Genomic DNA, 25,263 nt, shown 5'->3' on the forward strand with positions numbered 1-25,263 from the left:
CCGGCTTCCTCAGGAGCTGCGGTGACAGGACAAGGGAGAGTAGGTACAAACGGAGAGAGGGCAAATTTAACCTCGATGTTAGCGAGAAACGTACTGCGAGGCTGCTGAGGCACTGGAGTAGGTTGCCCAGGGAGACTGTGGATTCCCATCCCTGGCAGTGGTCAAAGCTGTGTTGGACAGGGCCTTAACCAGCCTGGCACAAAGCTGTCCCATCATGACACTACAGGATCTTTAAGGTCCTTTCCAGCCCACACCATTCTATGATTCCATGATTATTCTAAGTACTGACCCATCAATTAGAGCAAGGGTTTTTAGTCCTAGATTGCAATCAATGAATTTTGCAATATCTAGATCCAAAAAGTTTCTTGAAATTCCTGTGTGAGTTGGAATATCTTGGACTAAATCTCCTAGAATTGGTGGCAGAGGTACAGCAAGCTCCAAAGTAAGGACATGTCACACATTTAAAGATAGACTTATCTAGAGCTATGGAAATTAGACAGAAGGAGCAAAAATGCCTGCAATTTAATCAGAATACACAGGGTCATTGCAAATCTTCAGATCCTGCTGCATTGATAGTTCCTCAAACAGCTGTCCAAAGCATGAAGGAAATACATGATCTTATGTGGAATAATAAAAGTAGGTGGCATTGGCTGCAAAAACTGAAATCACAGAATATTCTGAGTTGGAAGGCACCCACAAGGACCATTGAGTCAACTTTTAAGTGAATGGGCCACATGGGGTTTAAGTTTGCAACACTGGCATTATTAGCACCTGCAGCCTGATCAACTGAACTAACGCGTTATTTGTTTTCAAATCTTTTAGGCAGCAGTATCTATGAAGAAACTTTTGGAGCCATTTGCAGCACAAATATCTTGTGGGTTTTCATAACTGTTCTGAAAACCTTTAAGGCAACATTCAGATCTCCCCCCTCTGGGACAAAACTAATCCTTGGAAGAGAAAGATGAAGTTATGAGACAGAGTAAAAATGTCCCTTTTTGGAGTATATTTATCAGCCACCCAACCTGACAGTCCTGGACCCGTGTACTCAGCAGCCAAAGCCAAGTCAGGCAATGGCAATGGCTTGCAGCACGAATCAAGAATCTGAGGTCAAGTCAGGCCAAAACTAATAACCAAAGTCCTCATGAGGACAATACTCACTTTAACTAGAGCCAGGGTGAATGTCATAATAACCCAGAAAGGCACCAAGCTCTCTCTAGTAAGAGCAGGACAGGTGATAGGAGGTGCAGAAGATCAGGGCAAACAGATGCTGCCAGCCAGTACAAAGGCAGGGATTTGGACAGAACAAGAGTAGGTTAAAACATTGAACAGAAGATAAATGAGGAGAGAAGAACTTCCCCTAAGGTCCTGTCTGAGATCATGAACCAGCTCACAAGCTCTAACCCAACTGTAGCTGCCTAAGAGGCTTGGAGCCAAGTCAAGCTGTATCAAGAATTCCTCCAACATCCAAAAGAGTCCTTCACAATCCAGGACACTTTGGATACATTTCTTTCTGGGCAATTTTAATACCAATAAACAAAGGTTAGCAATAGCCAGCCAAAAAACCTCCAACAGATACCTGCCAAGCACAGTGTCACGACAGGCTGCTGTTACAGCAATGCCCATTCTCACTATTCCATCCTCCCACTCCAACCACTCTGCCCCACTGACAACCAGTAACACAGCAGTGGCTTGCTCTCCTTGAACCTGAGAATTGATCAGATCTAGAAAATATTTTTAAATGCTGTTCCAGTTCCCTGATTTCATTCACAATGTAACCACACAAGGATTTGTATTACCACAGCTGAGGAAGTGGCACAGTAGATTCCTACAGGCAGGAATAACATAAACCAATGTTGCTATCACAGCCAACACAGCATCAGATTGTAACTGGGGAGTGCAGGAAGAAAGATGAACTTCTATCAATACTGAAAACCATTTTGCCAATGAGAAAATTGGAACAAAACACTGCAAGATTTATATCCATGTCTGACAGTAGTCAAAAGGCCTGATTCTCTAGAATATTATTTTGCCACCTTCCATTTAGAAATTGCCATGATGTCTTACTAGAAAACTAGACTGACATATGCTGGATTAAAAATAATGATATAGAGAAAAAGGAGTTGTGTTCCTTGAGAATCTTTGAGAATCTATTTGCAATATCCTTCTGTGTGCAGCAACAAGCCTTTGCTGTCATATTATCCATGAGATAGTCTTGTTTGCAATTTTTCAGGATACATGAGCACAGATATAAAAATAACATCCAAAAGATCCTTTAAAGGAAGAGACCTGCTTAATAGAGCAGCTGTTGAGACACACTCATTAGAGATCCTTCCAGAATGTTCAGGAAAAATCCCATGTTTACATCAAAGAAGTCACCTGAACCACACCCTAATTACCAGGTTCCAAGTGAAAATAAAGCCCTTTGTATGAACTCCTTTTGCCAGTCACACTGAAGAAGAGACCTGACTCTGCCCAGGAGATAGATATGCCTCCTAAATTATTAATTTTTCCTACACTCTGCTTGGATACTTTTTCACTTAAGACTCATGGCTCATACTTTCAGGAGAATGTGTAACTTTCAGTGAATTGTTTTAGAACTAGGAAGTAAAACATTTTTGTTCACCTTATTTTCTCATGTTTAAGAATATATGGGACTGGTATTGAATTCTGCACTCAATTCAAAGTCCAGTCTATATTTTCTAACATATGGGTATCACCCATTCCCTTTGTGGAGCCACAGCACAATTCCCATTGCCACTGGGACAGAACCAGACTTCTCTGCACTACTGTGCTGGTCCTCATAGGAAAGCAATGGGATCACCTGGACCCAACAGATTTCCACAGTGAGAGTGTGTGCAATTGCTGATAAAATACAGACTCCCCCCCCAAGCTCTTCCTCCCTTGATACCCTTGAATTCCAAAGTGCAGTTGTGTCTAAAACTTGGATTCCTCTTCAGTAATGCACAGGCATGTGCAAAATAGCCAACACTGTGGATTCAGACTATGTATATGGCCTACATCAATGCAATGAGGTCTTCTTGATTCAGATGGGGATTCATGAGGAATCAGGAAAGGAATATTTATAAAGTAGGAACTATAAAACTCCCGGTGTTAAGTACATAGTAGTTTGCATTCATATAAAAAATAGCAAATTCATGAAAGTACAACACCATAACAAAAATGCTAAAACAAACATAGTACACTTAGACAAAATGAGCTCTCTACCAGTATTTATGGTCACGTACTATGGTCTGACATTGATGTTTCTAACATCATATCACTTTCATTCATTTCAATCTCAAATGTTTCTTCCAATGGGCGACTGGTATCTGTACTTTTCCTTTGATTTGATGTCTCTAATGTTACTATGCCACTTTCATCCACAGTTTGTCTTTCTATGTCGAATTCTCTGAAATCCCAGGGAGGTGAAATTATGTTCTTTAATGTCTTCACTGTGTGTACATCAAAGTCATAACATCTTAATTTGTCTTTGATCTCTGTTCCTAGGAAAACAGACAAACCAGTAGTTTATTTCAAATGAATACTCCCAAAAAATGTAATCTCAAAGAAACTATCATTCAGAAACTACTATAATTCTCTGCTTTCAGACCATCAAGGAGCTGCTGCTGCTGCTTAATGACTGAAGCTGAATGAGTTGTTCTGAAAAAATCCAGCAGCCTCCTTTCTCAAAAAAGCACAATACAAGAAACACAACTCAGTTTCAAAAGTGTGTTTTGAGAAGTAATTGCCAATTCCCTTCCCAATTCTCCAGGGAGCTTTTTTCTTGTTTAAGTTACACACAGCTTGGTTTGCATTAATGCATATCACATGGCTGCATGGTTCTTCCAGATGTCTTAAATGACTACATGTGGAGCAAGACAATATTGAGAAGAAACATCTGTTTCAATTGTGTGAAAAATCTTCAGGAAAAGCACTAGAGCACACAGATGGCTTTTACTTTTAAGGCTTCAGCCTTCTTAACATGCTTGACAAGACATCAACTGTGTTCACTACAGATAAATCACTAAGTTCAATGAAGCAGAAATCTATTAAAAAATATAGAAGCTGTTTTTGCAGGGAAAATCCTTCATAGAAAATTTAAACCCATGGCAATATAATGTATTACTGTTATGAAGCACTTTTTTTAAAAACCATATATAAAGCTGTATTTTTGTAGTCAGAAGAACCTATCCTGTCTCCACAGAGACAAGTTTTGACAAGGTGAAAATACCTTGCTCTGCAACAACATTAGCATTAGTGCTCTGATTTCCTAACTCCATACTTCTGTTGAATTTTTCCCCCATTCCCTATGCAATCTAAGATGCCACAAATAAATATTTTCTATAAAAGAAAGCATTGACACCTTTAATGACAAAGTGTTTCTTTTCTTTATGCTGATGAGAGTACTGTCATGCTGCTCTCAAAAACTAGTGGTCATCTACAATTGCTGCTAAGTTCTGACTCATTGAGCCATTTAAAAAACCAACCCAAAAAACCCCAAGAAAGACATCCTCTATTTTGTGAGTTAATTAGGTAGTGGTAGGCAGCCCTTGACATAACAGTCCTCTCAAAGGACTCAATGACTTCATGAGACACATAAGTTAGAACTTACCAATATAGGCTTCAGAATCACCAATGTACATTTCTATGCAGTGGCCGAGCATTGTGACTGAAAATGTGTCATCCCGCCTGAGACCAAGGGCCTATTAAAAAAAACAGTAAAAAGTATTTAGCATCAAATAAAAACATTTACATCATAAGTCTGCAGTGGTTCAGTTTGTTGGTTTGTTGTTCCACAATGCTAGCTGAGCATAGTCTTCACTGTAAAAGCAAAACATTGAACAACCAAAATAACACTATCATATGAACTGGCTGAAGTAGTAAGCAAGGAAAGGACAAAACCAAAACCAGAAAAGAACATAGATACAGACAGGAAATCATTCACATATGAGCTACAACATATGCTGCTGTTTACTTACTGTAAAATTTCTAAGTTGGAAGTATTTAAAATTATTTCAGGTGCATGAGAAGCTTACATACATAATAAGTAAATTGCAATTCAAAGTTTGCCGAAGAGGCCATTTCCTACCTAACCAATAAAATATAGAAGATTTAAGAAAAAAAAAAATTAAGACTATAAAATAAACACTCATTTGGAAGCTGGAAAAAAATGCTGGTTCTTTGTTCCAAACCCAAACCAGAGTGAAAGAGTAAATAACAGAATCTGTGACCAGCCCTTCAGCTGCAGGCAGTTACGTACCGTGTGGAAATAGTCAATGGCACTTTCAAAATTGCCCATGAGGCTGTGTATGTAGCCAATGGCAGAGTAAGTAGAAGCATTCTGAGGGATCAACACCAGAGCCTGGCGATGGTATTCCAGTGCTTCTTCATACTTCCTGGTAGGGGTAAGTACAGGACATCTGTTAGTAAGCTTCATGGTGAAAGGTGCTTTTACAGTGCCCTGTGGGTATTTTCTTAGCAAAGCGGAACACAATTGTGCCAGAACTTGAACATTATTGCTTTGCACTCTGAACATAGTAATGGAATGTACAAAAAGCTCATGGATATCGACAATTTTCTTCCTCAGTGTAATTGAAAAATCATTGTTCTCCTTATGTAGGAAAACAGCTGCCTACAGCCAGGTCCCAGTTGGAGATCTTAGCTGTTTGATATGGTAAATTGCTTTAGATGTTTAGTGCTGCTCATTGTAGCACCGGCTTTCTTTCTGTCACTTTCATTTGCCTTCCTGAGGGAGAGAAGGAGCAGTGTGAGACTAAATCACACAATTCAAACTGAGAAAAGCTCTCTGGGCAGAAATATCACAGCCCTTGAGTGCTGCACACACTGGTACCTTCATCATTTTGCAACACACTCTATCAGAAAAGTAGGCTTACACATATCCATGATATCTATCAAAATACCAACCTGTCCTTGAAAACTGTCTATTAACTACACTGATTATTTCATTTGTTATTTTATAAAACAAGGATTAAATGTACACTACAGCATTACTCTGAGAAATTAAATTGTCACATTTGACATCCTAGTTCTACGTTGTTAATATCACCTGTTTATAAGAAATTTTAATATCTAAAGTGATAATGAAATTATGCAATGAGGAACACACAAAGTTGTTAGAGGGCATCAAGTAACAACTGAGGCAGAAAAATTATGCAAATGTTTGCTTGCTGCACAGACCTTTCACATGAGTTCAATTTCACTTCCACTCATAGTATTTACACATCCAATTGACTACTACCACTGTATTTGAATACGCTGCTTTGAAATTTCAATGACATAATATTAGTGAGTAGACATACAGCCAATAAGTTTTTCATAATAGCCATATTATGTATTACACACACTACTAAATTAGTTACTACAGTTTTTTAAGATGTGAAAGCATATGTACAGCTGCCTAAATTCTCAACTTCATTTTCTTGGAAGATAGTTTACATAGATGCAAAAATATTTTAGCTTTGATTTCTGAACCTGAGCAAATATTAAAAGTTGTACAAAGCATGATGTAAGCAGTTAAAACTACTGTAGAAATTTTAAAAAGACAAAAATAATTATAAACAAAACAAGTATTTGAAAAAATCTGCAATTATACTCATGAACAGATTTCAGAAGCAGTGCCTTTTGTTTGATCTTGGCACAAGGAGTAACTGTTATACGTCCTTATTTCATAATGAAAATGAAGACTAATTGGCAATTAAAGCACAAAGCAATTATTACCAAACCCAAAGCAGAAGTACAGCTTTCATCTACCATAATCACATTCTCATTAGCAGCTTTGAAACAAAAATTACAGTGTACACCAATTGAGCAATTAAAACCACTAAAAGTATTTTTTTAAAATTGCATTGATTGAACAAAAAAAAGGACTGGTTCAAGTCAGATTAGGTAATTAATGAGAAAAATGTTTCTGTTAAAACTGTTAACGCTTGTATATATATATATATATATATATATATGTATATATATATATATATATATATGCTTTGCACTTTTTCTATTCATTGAATGTAAACATGAAATGAAATATTAAATAGTATTGTTCTAAAAAACAAAGTAAGACTCCCTTGTTGTGTTATAATTCATGCCACTGAATATTTCACTTCAGTAAAAAATAGTAACTGCTAATCCAAACAATTAATTGTCATAAACCTACCTTTATGTTAATTATGTTTTATATAATAATCAGTGGACATATTTCAGTATGTGAGGACCAGGACAGTGGAGAATTAAAATTCACACCTATACAAGCATCTAAAAGCCTCCAACTAATTCCCTAATAAGAGTCAATAGTTAAAGAAAGGCTTTTACATAAAGTACTTTAAATTTTGTGTAATAAACAGGATATAAGGGTTGATTAATGTAGTTTTGTTCACAAGCTGATTTAGAGAATCTTGTTCTTACAGGGTAATTCTACACTGCTCTCATGTGGTACACCATCTTGGTATAAAGGAGGGAGAAAACACATTTGTGCAGCATTACAGAGAAATGGAGCCCCAGTACTCTCTGCTTACTTGAGTTTTCTGCAGACATGTCCCAAGTTGTTCAACAAAGGCTCCCACTTATCAACTGTTACCTGCAAAATAATGCAACAATTCAAATAACTGCAACTTCCTAGACTTTGACTAAATTTTATCTACTTTAAAAAAACAAAACATACAAATGAATAGGGATTTTTTTTTTATGAACAAGAAAAATACCACAAGCATTTTAAACTCTTAACAAAACACACAAGCTGAAAACATTTATTCAACAACTAATTTTTCTATTTTTTACATTCCCCAAAGCTAATAATATTTCTTTAAAGGGTGAGTGTTATTAAAACTTGATGCAAACCAAACAAAACTTGTTATCTACTTAACTAGAAAAAGTGAAGTCAAGTCTCAGCCTAGGAGCACTCAAGGCACAGTTTCAAAATAATATTTATACCGCATTACTTGTATCTTAAAATAAGTACAACATGTTTTGTCACAAGCTATTACAGAATTTGGAGGAGTTTTATAAATTTATGATCTTGCACGTTACTAGAATAAATACCTCATTTCCAATAGCTTTGATTTTCTCCAGTGCATCAAGGAACCACTTTTCTGCAGTTTTCCAGCTAAGGATTGAAGGGGTGGGGGGAAAGACAAGTAAATTAGTGAAGAGGTTTCATCAGCAGTATGAGAAAACTGTATTCAAAAAAGATTTCTATGAGATTATTTCATCATATGAGTGAAATTAGATATAAAACCCAGTAATTTACATTTAGCTATATTTTGCATTGTGGTCCTAAGAGCTAACAAGACAAAAGAAAAAAAATCAGAATCAAACTAAAAATATTGGCTAAACAATTCTTATATAGGTTAGAGTTTTTCCCCCAGAATAAATTTGGAACCTCCTGAGCTGACAAAATGTATTGCTGTACAAAATCTTATAGTATGTGTGCAGATAGATGCCTTTTCAGGCACTCAACTACACAATGACAGGCACATGGAATATAGGGATGTTCCTTGAGCATTAAATTCTGTTCTTGTTCAATCTTACACAAGGAAGAACAATGTAGAAAGCAAGGGTTTAAGGTCAACACCATCTAAACTATGACCAAAAGACACTATAGTTCAATATAAGTACTTTAGATATATTGGCACATTACGATTAAGAATAATCCATGTTTAAAATAGTATTTGATCACATTTTGCAAGCTTACTCTCCATTTTGAAATGCCACCACTCCAACTTCGTGCATAACAAAAGGATCTTCAGGTGCAATGCTTAAAGCTTGGCTGAAAAACCGTTCAGCCAGCTTGGAGTTGTTGGTCAAACCATATTCCAGTCCAATATACAGCATAGGCAAATGACACCTAAAACCATAAAACAAAGTGCAGGCTTGTTTCTGTGTGGTTCTCAAGAACAGAGTCACAAACTATAAAGACATGCCAACTGTTTGCATATGTTTAGGTACATACAAGTAAAAGCTGATTTAAATGGACTACTAACCTAAGGGGAAGGTTAAAAGAATTTACATCTCTATTTAACAAGAGACTAAATTCCAATAGATCATTGTAACCTGCCCTGCAATCACATGTATTTTCTCAGCACTTAAGTCTAGTTCTGATGGTTTTTCCCCTAATTTCATTCATACATTTAATTTACAAATAGAATATGGAAGAAGTAATAGATAAAAGAATTACATTTCCCAGTAACTACAGTCAAATGTGATACTTTTATATGCGATATGACACAATTAGTTCGCGACTCATTTTACAACCCCCTCCCACAGCATGAAAGAGCTGTTCAAACTATTACTATGCAGCAATTGATGAGCTGGTATGACAACCATGATTCACACATTTCAGAAGATGTTCAGGCAGAACTTAGATTACCTATATATAAAACTTGACTTTAGGGCTTACAAAATCAGAAAAATAATCACAATAATGCACTTGAAAGTAGATGGTTGAATTATTGGGGATGTTTTCCCTCCCTTGTTCTTTACCACATAATTGTTGCAAACGCATTGCTACTGTTTAAAGGGATGTATGTTGGAATCCTGGATGCTGAGAATTTTCTGTGCTTAAAGGCACAGACCCACAAGAGCCACAAGAGAACACTGTATTTGACCTGAGGCTGTGGAGACGGCTTCCAAAATTGACTGATAGCACTGGGATTACGGGTGTGTAGTTGGTTAGACGTGTGTAATATCACAGGGTGGAAGACTTGGAGTTTGGGGTTTTAGAATATAGAAATAAATATGAAGCCAGATGGAGGTTTTAGGGTAGAGGCAGGTTGTTCTTTTTTACCTTTTTTTTCCTTCTTCTTCATGGGTTTGAGTGATGTTTTGTAATTGGACAGAGAAGTCCGCATTGCGGGCTTCCAAAGATCAGTTATTGGGTTAAAAGGAAAAATAATCCAAGTGTCCTTTCTTAATTAGATAGTTTAGTCTTAAAAGACCTTATAACAAGATACAGTTAGCCATTTTGTGCCTTGCTAATGAAAAGCTACTAAACTCATAGTTGTGAAACTGTTTTACTGATAAGAAATAATAAACACCTGAGTCCGAACGTGAACTACCATCCCAAGTGCCTTCAATCCAGAGCCAAAGAAACCAATAGATGTAAGTCAATATTCTACACTACTTATGGATCCATTTGAATCTTCCCAAATATGATGTTTGTACAGGTACAGACCCTTTCATGAGCTGTGCAGCTGTGAAGTATGCAGCCATTGCCTGGTCATGCTCACTCTCCACTGCGAAGGAATGTCCATACGCTATCCATGCAGGGCCATAGGTCCGCTCCAGAGTCGTGGCTTTGCTAAAAACAAGAGCAAGTCACAAGCAAACACATCTGAAATTAAATTTCATCTGCTTCAGATGTCTACTCAGACAGCAATGCTATGCTATATGGTTAGGTTATCTATTAAGATAATTGTCAGTAATAATCAGTGATAAACAAAGCTCATTTTAAAAGTTCAAACTATTTTGCACTTAGAAGGATCACACATTCTTGTGAATCGATTTCATTATTTCTGCTACTGTTCACAGACAGGAGGAATTATTTGATATTACTGAACATAAACAATTATATAGTAGGTGGATTAAATAAAATGCAGGAAACATTAGCAGTGACTCAAAACTCATTGCAAAATCCTAGCTATACATTTTGAAATAAATATATCAAATCCAAGTTTGAGAAGCAGGATATGAATATACCTAATGAACACCTAAATTGAAATTTTGCCATCTAATTGCACTAGCTTTGAAGAAGATGAGCATTTGTCACATCACAGGCCATGCATCAGGGAAGTATACAAAATGTCATTCAAGTCTTGAGCTAAAAACTGCAACCTGAGCATCAAGACAGCAACCCAGAGACTTCACAGAAAGAAGAACATAAGAAAGCTCTGTAGATTACTTCCTAAATTTGAAGGCAAGGGTGTTCATAACTAAACAGCTCATAACAAGTGTGCCCAGTCTTTTCTGAAAAGCCTCTGACATGGAAGTAATACATGTTCCATAAGTATTTTATCATATTGCTTAACTATCCTTAACAGCTTACTCTTTTCCTAACATATAATCTAAATTTTGTCTGTCATAGTTAAACTCATTATTTCTCACGACAGATCCTAGAGAATGGTTTGTTCTCTGTCTTCTGAGACAAAACTTTAGATATAAAGTTTCAAACATTAGAACAATTTAGATATAAAATTTAGACACTATCTAAACACTTTAGATATAAACTTTCAAACCTTTTTATCTTCCACCCATGACAGCAATGAAAGATGTAGATATTTGACTGTGTCTTCAAGTTTCTTTTCTGGAAACCACTGTGTAGCCCACAGTTGTCCCTAGCCTTGTTAGCTTTACACTGCCATTCTTCTCCAGGATATTTAAGCATCTTGTTACTATTTCACTTTCACCAGACCTCTTTTCCCTTTTGCCAGAACTACTCTGAATTTTGATCAGAGTATACATCCACAGATACTTTCTTGCTGTCTAGAGATGCTTGTACATTTAAAGATGTTTTTTATTTCAGCACCAAACCCAAATATATCACTCAGGACAACTACTTGAAGAATTGCACAGTGCTATTTGTAAGGAATTAAAATATTTTACTCATAATAACCAGGCATTTAAAAAGTATACATGACTAATCCATCTTTACATATATTGTCTGTAAAGGTCTCAGGAAAAATTAGTCTTACAGGTTGATTTATGCCCTCTCAGTTTGAGCTTACAGCCCCAGAACAAATGCCCTGCTTCACAGCAAGGTCCTGCTCCCCAGTGCCGATATTCATTGCACATACAGAACACCTACAGGAAACAGCACTGACCAAACCTAAAAAGCTAAAAAGCCCACTTGTGCACAGAAGGAACTGGACAGCCAAACATTGGAATTTTCCATATAATTCTTTCAGATATGAAACCTGAACTTGGGAGAATACCTGAGTGTCCCTCAACTAAGAACTGAGGCCTGATCACCCACAGCTGTAATTAGCTCAGCAACATTAGCAACTGCAGGGACTACACCTGCTCAGAACAGGAAGGTCACTGCCTAGAGAGACGCCACGTTAGTCTTCCTCATGTTTAAAGTATCTCTACAGATGAGGTCCAAACTGCTATACCAAAAAAAGGATGGCAATGAAAGTATTTAAACAGTAACCAGTTTATTGAGGCTTCTCTTTATGAGCTTCAAACAATCACAAACATTAAATGTTTTCTTAACAAGTGAGCAACAGATTCAGTAAAAAAAACAGAAAAAAATTTACCTGAGATATCTTCTAGCATGTTCATTTTTGTGGCCAACCATGAGATAATAGCATCCTACTGCAAACCATGACACCTACACATTAAAATCAAAATAGAATATTATTAGATACATCACACTTCCCACAGTGAAGCATCAAAAGAGAGGAAGACATGGTCATTAGAGAAGTTAGGAACATTTCCACTGAAATCAGTCAGCTCTTCAAATTATTTGGTACTACAGACAAGCTGGAACTGCTGGCAGGTACCTTTCTAACTGGGGCTTACTCAGCCTCATGAAGAGCTAAGTGGGAAGCTTACTGCTGTCTTCAATTATTTAATGGTAGGGAATACAAGACAGAGCCAGATTCTTTTCAGGGGTGCAGTAATAGGACAGGAAGCAACGGGTACAAGTTGCAACATAGGAAATTAGGATCAAGTCAAAGAAAAATAATTTTTACTGTGAAGGTGATCAAACACTGGAAAAGGTTGCTCAGAGACATGTAGACATTTATTACTGTAGCATTTGTTTGAAATTATTAATCAAAGTAAATAACTGGCACTGAATACCTTTTACAAGTACTTAATTTTATAAAAAGAACCTTGGCATAAAGAAATTACATGTAGAGAACATAAAAAGAGTGAAGCATTCCTACAAGCTTCATCAGAAACAGATTTTGAATTCTGTAGCTCAAACTAATACATTACAACTTTTATGTGCTTTCACCTAAAAAAAGAAACTACCTGACAACAAAAACTTAGAACAACTTACAGGATTATTTGGGTACAAGTCCACCAGTTTGTGAGAAAGATAGAAAAGTTCTACATAGTGGGAAGAAACAAGAAAAGAAAATTAAAACATGCTAAAACACTTAGATGTTTCAAGTCTTTTAGCTTTCCATACAAAATATACAGAACATCTAACATTATTAATTCACAAATGAACAAAATGTTTTGTTTTAGTTAAAATGCTTCAAATTGCCTCAAAATAGATTCAGTTTTGCAATTAGCTAAAGAAAACCCAACCAAAACAACCCATAAGTCTTCACAAGACACAAATAAGCAGCTCTGTTTCCCACCCTTTAAGAATTCTGCAACAACTTAGGTCATTACTATACATTACAATAAATGCCAGTAGTATTGCACTTGAATGTACCTTGTCAAGGTAAAACACTATTCAACTTCCTACATCTAAAAGGTATAACATACTGGCTAGATCCATTTCAAAGTAGAGTCTTGTGCATTAATATGCTGAAAATAGGACAAAAGCAAATAAATTATTATATTATTTGGAATAATTCCAAGTGATTACTTTTTTAGTAAAAATAATAATTCTAGTTACTGAAATAACTTACTACAGATTTTCTAATAGCAGCAGTAGTAATCAGCTACAGGATAACAATTCTATGGTCTATGCAATTTCAAAGGAAATAGCATCAGGGCACATAAAGTTTCTACTTTTCCAGAGTACAGTGCTCTTAAACCAATGAGATTGTCCTGGAGTACTTTGTATCTCAGCTCAGAAAAAAAATAATATTACAACTGTCTTACAAAACATGAACTTCTGTACATAATGCTTCTCAAGGCAGATTTAGAAGAAAAATCAGAGTAGTGGCCCCATTTTCAGATGTACTTAACTGTAAAATAACATTCACTAATCCCCAAGAAGTACCAGCACACCTAATGACCTATTTGTGTATATATAATGCACCATCCTGAGAGACTGCACAGCATATGAGCTCCTTATTCTATTTTCCCATTGATTTTAAAGATATTCAAGCTACTCCCTTGTTTTATATGCATTCTGGAATGAGAAAAAGCTACCCCAGCTGCAAGTAACCTATTACTGTAATTCCAATCAAAGTGCTGCATGATTATTAATTTGTTTGAACTAAAGAGAGGCCTTCACAACAGCAAAAGCAAGGAGAGTCTAGAATTTTTTTCTCATGTCCACCTAAGCATACACCATTGCTGAAGATTACTTTCTAGTTTATTTTTTATATTTTATTCTTAAGCAGAAAAAGTGCAGCCAGATACTGTACAAAGATCACCTGGAAACAGAAATCACAATGACAGGGATGAGGCAGTGTAGCTCACAGGCCTCCTGGCTACACAGTCCAGTGGTTAAAAGACAGCTACACTCATGACCATGAAACTCTTTGCACATCTACTTCCCCTAACCCTGCTGTCAGCTCTGAAATTCCCTTCTTTATCAATTACCACTGTTTTCTTGAAACAGCAGGTTTCAAGAGGAGGAAAAATAGATGTAATTTTTCATATGGTATATAAAGGGCTTTCTTGGCATCTTTAATTCTTTACTAAAACTGGGGCTTTACAGCCTTCTGTTGAGTTGTATTAAATGCTGTGTTCCTTACCATTTGCTTTGTTAAGCTCCACAAGTGTCCCTATATGTACAGGTAAACAATTTGCATGGAAGGGATCTTTTTCCATCACTCTAAAAAATAAAATAATTAAAAAAACTTTAATGCACACTTCAAAAACGTTAATGTGTTAAAAGCAAACTGCTTGTTTAGCATGTAATGTTCCAGTTAGTTGCCACTTTAGGCATTAGAAAACTATTTATGATTAAAGCACAACTATTAACAGCATAATAAAGGCTCTCTTCAGACCAGAAATACAACAGTTAATTTAGCTTAACAAAAAAGGATAACAGAAAATTCTTTCAAGCTGAATATACAATTAGAAAATCAGAATAGAATGCTCTTTTGTTTTGCAGGTCACTTCAAATTTAACCAGCAGACAGCAAACAACATTTCTGTTCATCTTTTCCATACATTTCACAGCAGCTTTCAAACAATAATCCTCAACTTCCTGAGGTTAACACCAGGCAGGCAGTATGCCTTCAGAATCACATTTGGCTCAGCTGTAAAATTTTGTTTCCTGTGGCATTCAGAAACACATCCATGAGTGCAGACCTACAGCAGCTGAGAGCAAACCATGGCAGTGCTCTGAGTCCCTGACCCCAGCAGCAATCCACGCCCGTAACAATCGATACATGATACTTGGCCATCAGAATTAGAAATAACAGGCTGGCTTTTAAATTAATAATATCTTTTGATCACTGTCAATAACACTGTAACTGCTATTGGCCAGAGAAATCGAACTTCCTAGCTAACCAACTGTTTCAAACCAGTTCATTCTGAAAGCCAAACAAGAAGTAAGCAGAGAGCACAGAAATTGAAGGTACCAGAATAAGGAAGAGGATGAATAAAATGAAGTTCAGCACAGTGCTGATTAAGCTGAGTTTTACCTTGGAGACTTCTGATATGTATTATAATTATACCATATCTTGACAGACACAAAGTACACATTTTAAATACCTGAGACACATATAACACATGACATGTACATTGCAATACATATCAAATTGTTATGTATGTTTACCCATTGAACAACAATATTTTCTGTAAGTCCAGGCATAATTATTACACTCCACCATATAAGAAAAAAAAACCTTAAAGTTGCTTTGCACACTTACACTGAAGTAAGCTTATAACACATTTTGAAGTCACAGTTGTAATAATGCCTTTCTGCTAGGGATACTACCACATCCAGGTTTTCCTGAAGACCATCTACTGATTCAGGAATCAGTGTTTCACTGGGTTTATTATACTGAAAGACAAAAGAAACAGCATTTGAAACAAAAAACTAAACTAAAATCAGATGGTATAAGTATTATTATTATAGTCCTAAAAGAATATTTAAGAAGCTTTAAAGTTCTTAAAATTTTTATTTTTAATCTGAAAGTCCATAAAAACCTGTATTTGGTAAAATGCTTCTTTAAAATGTACTTAAAAGCTCATTTAGAACACAAAAGATGCTTGCCATAGTCAATATGTTTCATGTAGGCTGTAGAAATTAAAACTGAGCAATATATATTTTTAGTGCTCTTTGGATAAGAATAATCTGAATGATGTTCTTATAGCCGAATATTTTCAGGTAACTGATGTTTTGTCTATGTTATTAACATTCCTTTTCCCCACCCAGAAGTTTCTCAATAAATAAATTTTCAAAAACATAAATCAGAATTTCAAGTTGCTACCACAGCAGAAAACAATTAACAGAAAACTGTTACACTATTGCATAGTGAGTTGTACTGCATAAATTTTTTTTAAAATTACAAAGTCCATATTTATTTCCATGTTCCAAATAAATGGGATCAAGAAAATTTACACTCAAAGTCAAGACTTTCAATGAATTCTCCAGATTTTTGGGACTTACCTTTTTCAATTTATTCTCAAATAAAAAGTGAAGCAATTCCTGCTCTTCTTCCGTACATTGTCTATTAAGAGGTAGAGATTCAAGGAGTTCTTTTTCTATATGAATTAAAAAACATTGAAATGGTCATATTACAGAAGAAACAGCATGATCCAACATTTCAAGAACTTAGAGATACAAAGAATTTTATGATGGTCATCCCAACTGCAAGGACTATAACAGCACAGATACACTGAAACAGATAATGCTATTAATTTTGGAAATTTAGGATTAATTAGTTACTCCTTCTACACTTTAAAATAAAATGTAATAAAGATGAAATAACACACCATTATTTTTATTTACTCCACATGTCCAATGTTATCACTTAGAATGCTCAATTAACTAATGCCTAAGCAAACCCCAGAAGGGTTTCATTGGTTCAAAGCCTGTGAAATTGAAAACACAGGACAAAACATTGTTTGGGCTGGGCAGAGCGGAAGAGGTTCAGGAGCTGACAAGCAGGACAGCTGGGTTATTGTGTTTCTTTCAACTCTTAGCACTGCAGGACTGAAAAATAAAAGTTCAAATGCAAATTTGCACAGATCATAATTTTCACTCATTTAACACATTTTCTGTTCCTAACATTTTGGAGTCTGTTACTTCTACTGCCTTAATTTTTATCTAGGAAAACACATCTTGAGAAAGCAGGTAAATTTTACTTGTCTTTGAGAAATACTTCTCTCCAGACCTTCCTGTGCTGTCAGCATATGGTGTGATGTTAAAAGATCAAATGCTTCAAAGCAGTAAACATCCAGCTTCAAGGCCTCTTTGTAGCTGTAAGTTGCCAGGGTTCTATTGTCCAAAGCATCATAGATCTTCCCTCGTAAAAGGCATATAGAGCTCTTGATCTGGTGGAAAAGCAGGACTGGAGGTCAATAACTGAATCATTGTTTGCAATTTAGTTTTCAGCACAAATCAAATGTGCTCCCTGGAAAGTAGAAAGTATTTCATGTATGACAGAACCTGGTTTTCTAGTGCTGTCTTTAAATAAAAAGTTGTCTCTACTATCTCAAAGAAAAATCCAAAGCATTCTCTGTCAGGTTACCCAAACAAACAGATGCTCGAAATAACAGAGGACAGAGTTTATCTTTTCTAATTCTGGCATCCAGCTCTCTGATACTGAGTTGTAACTTAATTGTACTAAATTCCCTTCATATCCAACATGGAGAAATTGTCCCTTCCAAAGGCAATACACTTCTTTGCTGACCATTAAACCACATATTTCATGCAAGACAAGAATGACCACAGTAGAGATGAAAAAGGCCAAATCAATGGACTCAATCAATTGTTCTGAACAGAAAAATATATCCTTGTTTTCAATCCAAAACATAGATATTCCACAAAAGGAAACAGTGAAAGCCCATAATTACCAGTTGTGCTACAATGTTTACTAACACGTTCTTTCCAAATTCCCTTGATGGGTATTTAGTTCAGTCAGAAGGCCACAAAAGTGTCAGCAAAAGAGAAAGTTAACACATTACCCACCTCTATAATCAGACTAAACAATCCTTTAATCCCATTATATCAGCACTCAAAATCAGTTCACATCAGCAATGTAACCCACTTTGCTACTTCAGTCTTCCAGGGAAAATGCCATCTGTCAATCACCTACACTGTAATTTCAGCTAAGAAATTTTAATTTGTACCTCTGAAACTAACAACTCTTCACAGACTCTTCAGCCTACACACCACACCAATCTCTTTAAACTGTGTGTCTATACAGAATTTTTTCCCTGAGCTTCAAAAATTTCACCTTCATCTCACATAATTTTCACAAATGTGATCAAAGAATATCCCACTGAGAACAACACTTGAGTGATTATGAAGTATTTCATTAAAAATAACTGGAGGAGAAAAAAAACTTGCTTTGTTATCTCAGAACCTGCAGTCCAATTGAATGCAATGTTAGGATACATTATTAAGAAAGAGCTAAAAGACTGTAAAAACCAATGCTAGATCATGAAGTTCCTGCAAACCATCTGCAAATAATTTATAAGAAGTTGATGAAAAGCATTGCTTATTTTTGCATACTGGGTTACTTTCATACAGGCAAGCTAACACACAATGTGTGACTGAAAGAAGAACAACTCAGCATTTCTGAAAATTATGTTAGCTGAAAAAGAAAGCTTCAATGCACTATCAGATCCATACAGCTGTGAAAACACTTTCTGACTTCACAGGTTTTTTTCCTACAAAAATGTTTTTAAAAATAATGTCACTTACTGAGGACTGTGACATCTCCCAGTCTGTGGTAGAATCTTTCAACCCACTTTCATCCTTCAAGTACTTTTCAAAAAGTCGTTTGTTGATTGGCTCCTCCATATCAAGAATATCCAAGGCCTGTTGATGCTCTTTTGCAGCATACTAACCAAACATGTGCATGTAAAAAACAAGGTTTTGAAGAATTTGTACATAAAGCACTAATAAACAGAGCATCATGTTTCAAAGGCATGGGTTATAACAACTAGTGTTTATCAGCAGGTTTTGCATACATGCATTTTCTTATTTGGCCATTTGCCATTTTATAATTGCAGTTAGCTCTTTCACTGGTCATCTGTACTATGCAAAAAAATATGCAAAAATTATAAAATAAAGCATGTACAGAAAAATGTATTATTCAGAATTATGCAATCAGAGAAACAGGTAAGGTTTTAAAAATAGTTAACACAGGTTTTAATAAAATACCATCATCTTATTCTATAAGCAGCACATTATTCTATTTCAAATTTCTGTATATTTAATCTACCAATTGATTCAGCTGTGTCTCTGAAAGCACTGCATTTTACCTTTTATGTATGAGATCTTATACAGAAGTACAAAGCTGCTAACTATAGTTATACCACCATAAATCACATCTCCTTTGGTCAGATTACAACCAACCAAATAAAAGTGTAAGCATGAAGACATGAGACAAAAATGGTTCACGTTCTTTTCCCACAAAATATTAGAGGAGTATTTCCTGGGAAAAAGGTCAGTTGGATTCCTTCCAATTAGTGCCACAATGGATGCTGCAGTGACCCAACTGAAAGTTAAAGAATGAAATCCACTCTCAGGAAATTTAAACCTGTTGTTCCAATGAACATATATATCTACACTGCCTGTCAGGTACCTAATCTTCCCAAGATGTCTTTTACTTAGTTTAGCTTGTTTCCAGTAGGGGTTAAAACGTGTACTCACGTGACATCTGGCTGCAAGGTAGCGACATGCCTCATACAACTGAAAGAAAAGTTTCATACATATCAGTTATAAAGAGAACATGTTTGCTTACACTGTCTGAGTCCCTTTTGCTCTCTCCCTTTTCAGTACTATGGCTTCTTCACCCCTTTCACCACCAAAAGTCCTTCCTGCCCAAGCCTGTAACCCTTTCTCTATTAGTAAATTCTCAAAGGACACTTACTTGACTCTTGTCTTTACCACTTGTCATCAGAGCAGAAGGAAAATTGAAAGAACTACATCTGAAGTGACAATCCACCTTCCCATACCTGCTGCAGTTACATCCTCAGACCCCTTCTCTGTTCCGTGGCCCTGTTTGGGGACAATGCTATAAACCTGACTGACTGAACACAGGGCCTTATAAACTAAATAATGCAGCTTTCTTAATTACTTTTCTTACTGTGATGGTGAAGAAGTCACTGTGGTTAGCAGCAGAGCCTTAAAAGAGGGGTAACAGTAGGCTGTCTTTGACCAGAAGGACTCACCTTATCCAGCTTCCGTGATCGAAGGGCGTGCGCTGCCCTGTGGTACTGAGCTGTCAGGTAAAGGCATTGGGCCAGCCAGTAGATATCCTGTGGTTCCTCTAAAGTAAAAGAACAGATTATAAACCATTGCTTTAAAACATAGCTTCAAACATTATCAAACATATTTTAATACAGAATGTTCACTTTTGCTTCACTAGAGAAGTATCTTCCCCATACTCTAGCATCTGACCGAGTTACAAAATTTTATTTATAAATGTGTATAAAGTACTTACAGTATCAATCAGTGAGAGATTAAAATTAAAAGATAATCAGATTTTAACTTTAAAGACCTCAGATGGTGCACTGGACAGTGAATACAAAGAATGTCACAATAGAGGTGTGTCATGAGAAGGAGACCACAGTGATACAGATTAAAAAAACAGCAGTTGCAGGCTACCCTGCTCTTGGATACAGGGCAGAAAAAAACAACCCAGAAATGTCTCTCTCAATAAAAAGATCAGTGAGAACCTAACAAGAAGGAAAGCACTAGACTTCCATAGCTTGGAGCTGCAACTTCAGAAGCACAGCTTTAGTGCCCTCCTACCTCACTGGCAACCAAAGCCTTTGTGGGATCAAGTGCCGGGGATCATTTTAAGAAGTGTGAGTGCTGGTGGCCATGGGCAGCACCGACTCCTCTCAGTGTAAACACACTTTGTGCTCCTCACCTGGGCAACCCTGAGTCCTGGGGGAAACCACCGTGCTCTCTTGTTGCTCTTGTTTTTTTTTGTTTCTTAAGGAAAGCAAACCTTAAGGTTTGTTCAAACATGAATTTTAACATAAAGTTCAAAAGTCAAGGAAGATGAGCTCTGCTCTATTTAGGAAAATGGCATTCCAAAGATCACAAAAATGCACTTAAACCAAACTCAACATGTCAATATTTGGCCATACAGCACTAAAACCCCACCAAAACACAACACTATCAGAAAGAAGTTCACAAAATACAATGTAAAAAGTGACCACTTACCATGAGAGAGTGAAGCTACTTTGTCAGCCCAGAACAGGGCACTTTGATACTGTTGCTGTAAAAGCATGATAGAAATAATTAGTATTCCTTTGGGGTTGGCTTTTCTGAATAATTTTGAAATACACTGTACATCAGTCAGAGGTAATATCTTGTGCATGTAGTCTCAATGAATGGTGATTCACATTTCTGATCTTTGTAACATAAAAAAATAGTTCAAAAGGGCCAATACTGCAGGTATCTTTGACCAGAAGTTATGTGCTGTGTAAGTATGGCAACAGGTCATTAGTGGAATTGCCATCACTGGAAAAGTAGCAAGAATCCCCCTCTTCAGTTTAAAAAAATGCTACATTTTAGAAAAAACACAATACTGTATATAAAAAAGGGCACCAAAATTACTTCAGGTAACTTCAGCAGCACCAGCTCTGATGAAGAAATGTTCATTCTCCAGTCAGGACGCTTCAACTTCACATAAATCCATAGCGCCTGCATGCATTCCCCTTTTGCCTGGAAACACTTTTTCACTCTTGAGACTCCACTTTGGCTGAAGTGAGTGAAATAGGTAGGAGTGGTGGCAACCAGAGATCAGACAAAAGCAGAATGTGAAGATATATCCCACTGACCCTGCTAAAGTTGCCACTAGATTTGAGGTGCCAGGCAAAAATCTCACAGAACTGGCTGGGGTTATCTCCTGAGAAAATCACCAGGCATTCTTGCTGCTCCTTTTTATCCCAGTCCATGTAAGGAAGCCTAATATGATTCCCAGCATATGCTGGACACTTAACAAATACCCTGCCATTGCAAGGATTTGTAAGACTTTACAGGAGCATGTAGCAAGAGGACAAGGAGGAATGGATTCAAACTGAAAAAGAGAGTAGGTTTAGCTGTTAGGAGGAAGTTCTTTGCTGTGGGTGCTGAGGCACTGGAACAGGTTGCTCAGATTAACTGTGGGTGCCCCATCCCTGGAAGTGTCCAAGGCCAGGCTGGATGAGGCTCTGAGCAGCCTGTTCCAGTGGAAGGTGGAACCAGATGTTCTTTATGGTCCCTTCACAGAATCACAGAATCACAGAAGTTCAAGACTGGAAGAGACCTAGAAGATCATCAAGTCCAGCCGATGTTCTAACTGTTCAACTAGATCATGGCAGCAAGTGCCACATCCAGTCTTTTTTTGAATTCTTCAAGGGATGATGACTCCACCACCTCACTGGGTAAATGATTCCAGTATCTGACCACTCTTTCTGTGAAATATTTCCTTCTTAATTCTAACTTACATCTCGCTTGACGCAGCTTGAGACTGTGTCCTCTTGTTCTACCTGTTGCTGCCCAGAGAAAGAGGCCGACCCCCAGCTCACCACAGCCACCCTTCAGGAAGTTGTAGAGAGTGATAAGGTCACCCCTGAGTCTCCTTTTCTCAAGGCTGAACACCCCCAGCTCCCTCAGTCGTTCTACATATGGCTTGTGTTCCAAGCCCCTCACCAGCCTCGTTGCTCTCCTTTGGACACGCTCAAGCATCTCAACGTCCCTCCTAAAGTGAGGGGCCCAGAACTGGACGCAATACTCCAGGTGAGGCCTCACCAGTGCTGAGTACAGGGGCAGAATGACCTCTCTGCTCCTGCTGGCCACTCCATTCCTGATACTGGCCAGGATGCCATTGGCCCTCTTGGCCACCTGGGCACACTGCTGGCTCATGCTCAGCCGACTGTCAACCAGCACCCCCAGGTCCCTTTCCACCTGAGCACTGTCCAGCCATACCATCCCCAGCTTATATTGGTGCAGGGGGTTATTGTGGTTATTCAACCCAAACCACTCTGTGGCTCTCTGAAGACTGAGCAAGCCTTGGTGGCTTCTCTCCCCTCCTGCACCATTGCAGCTGTGGAGCCTGCTCAGAACCTCAGAGACTGGTGTGTGCTTTGGGAGGGCAGCTCTGGCAGTCTGCTCTGACAGGCACACACTGATGCTATCCCAGCCCTCACTAAGCACTACACCACCTCAGTGGTCTCTTCTATCATGTGTTCCTACATTTCCTACTTGATGGGGACTAATAATACTCAGAAAATTTGTCAAGAGAATAGTTTGGTTTCAATCTGCACTCCCAAGGGGGAAAAATTCCACAAAAACCCACAAAGCAACCCCACACACATTTAGTAGCTGTCTACAAGAAGAGATTTACATTATTCCTCAGCACCACAAAAGAAAGGTATAATCCAGGCCTACAAGGCACTGCATGACTTCTGTTCAGCACTTTTACAGTACTATAGGATGACACATCATTACACAAAAAAGCAATTTTATGCTCCTCCTGATGCCCCTTCCACAGAAGTGCAAGGCTGTGTGGCAAAACAGCTTGGTGAAACAGTTTAAGGCAAATGAGAGCAGCAAACCAAACCAATCAAACCCACCAAATTAGCCCAGGTCCCTAACCAGCCTTTCAGTCAGACTTGCTGGCCACACAGAGAAATGCCTTTGCTGATTTAAGGGGTGTGCTTTCCTCAGCAGTGATGCCTGCACCAAGTCTGAACTGGAAGAAGAGCAGAACAGTTTGATGCTACATTTAACCTAATGTATTTATGCATTTTTCCTTGTGTGTCTTTTTTTTTCTTTTTTTGCCCTGCAGCAACATAATTGCTGAATCCATCAACAAAGGAAAACAACCCTGCCCTCCTACGAGGCGTCTGCAGCACTGCAGGAGTGTGATGGGCAGCTTAATCACCAGCCAGGGAATCACAGAATGGTCTGGCTCAGAAGAGACCTTAAAGACTGTCTAGTTCTGACCTGCCAGGGGCAGATAAACCTTCCAGGTTTAAACTAAACTAGACCAGGCTGCTCAAAGCCTCATCCAACCAGGCCTTGCACACTGCCAAGGATGGGGCATCCACAGCTTCTCTGGGCATCGTGTTTCAAGTTCCACCCTCACAGTAAGGAATTTCGTCCTAATATCTAATCTAAACCTAACTCCTCTTAGTTTGAATCCCTCTTGTAACGATCACAGAATCATTAAGGCTGGAAAAGCCATCCAAGATAATCAAGTCCAAGCTTTGCCAGAGCCCACCATGGTCACTAAACCATATCACCGAGAGCCATGTCCACTTGCAAGAAAGGTGACTGCACCACTGCCCTGGGAAGTCGGTTCCAAGCCTAATCACCACTCCAGCGAAGAGATTTTTTTCTTCTGATGTCCAACCTAACCTGAGCCTGCCCGGGTGCGATAGAGGCCATTTCCCGCTGCCTTAGGCAGGCACGGCCCAGCTTGCACAACCCGAGGGCGGGATCCTGCCAATACGCCTTTGCTACACAGCGGCCCCACGGCGGCTCCCCTCCTCCTTCTCCACACCAGGGGGAAACCAGGAACACCCACCGGGAGGCCCCGGCTCCTGCTGGACACCCACAGGCGGCTCTTCCGGCCCGCCGCACCCCGGTGCGACCGCCGCTCCTTCCCCTTCGGGAGAACGGGGCACCGTCACAAATTCACCATCACAGATTCACGGGCACCATCACAAATTCACCATTACAGATTCACGGGCACCATTACAAATTCACGGGCACTATCACGAATTCACGCCCTCTCCGCCGCTGCAGGGGCCGGCACCGCTCCCCGGCCTCCCTGCCTGCGGGAGCCACGCTGAGCGCGGTTTTTCCTCGAGGAGAACCCGTGGCCCTGCCGCCCCTTCCCCAGCAGCCCCTCCGGGCGCTCACCTGGTCGATGTACTGGCGCACTCGCTTCCTGAGCCGCTCCAGGTTCATCCTCCCTCCTTCCCGGTCTCCCTCCCGCGCCGCCCTGGATGCCGGAGCCGCCGAGGGACCGCGGGCCGCCCGCCGGTGCAGCGCCCAAACCCGCCCCCCGCCTTCCCTCCCTCCCTCCCTCCCGGAAACAGCGCCCCGAGCGCGGCGTTCCGGGAGCGCGGAGGCCGCCCGGGACATCCCCCCACTGGCTCCACACGCCCTAAGTAAACATGTGCTGGGACTTTACGGTCTGTACTGTGGAGAGAGAGAAATTTGTGGTAAGGGGCTTCGTCACAGTTTCGAAGCGAAAGATTATCCGTG

At 38.6% G+C, this 25,263-nt stretch overlaps 1 protein-coding gene across 1 annotated transcript; it reads right to left on the bottom strand.

Annotated features, from left to right (window-relative positions):
- Positions 1-3,002: 3,002 nt before the first annotated feature.
- CDC16 (cell division cycle 16) lies at positions 3,003-25,027 on the bottom strand. The gene is made up of 18 exons (XM_063149886.1): positions 24,916-25,027; positions 21,226-21,280; positions 20,223-20,320; positions 19,702-19,740; positions 18,748-18,888; positions 17,213-17,372; positions 16,486-16,580; positions 15,743-15,876; positions 14,619-14,698; positions 13,016-13,065; positions 12,267-12,340; positions 10,187-10,312; positions 8,708-8,860; positions 8,056-8,119; positions 7,533-7,594; positions 5,261-5,396; positions 4,613-4,703; positions 3,003-3,503 (listed from the first exon to the last, which is right to left on the bottom strand). Exons 1-18 carry the CDS (start codon positions 24,961-24,963, stop codon positions 3,238-3,240), a joined length of 1,872 nt encoding a protein of 623 aa, XP_063005956.1. The 5' UTR covers positions 24,964-25,027; the 3' UTR covers positions 3,003-3,237.
- Between the last annotated feature and the right edge of the window lie 236 nt (positions 25,028-25,263).

Source organism: Melospiza melodia, chromosome 2 (genome assembly GCF_035770615.1).
Source record: "Melospiza melodia melodia isolate bMelMel2 chromosome 2, bMelMel2.pri, whole genome shotgun sequence".
NCBI classification, from domain to species: Eukaryota; Metazoa; Chordata; class Aves; order Passeriformes; family Passerellidae; genus Melospiza; species Melospiza melodia.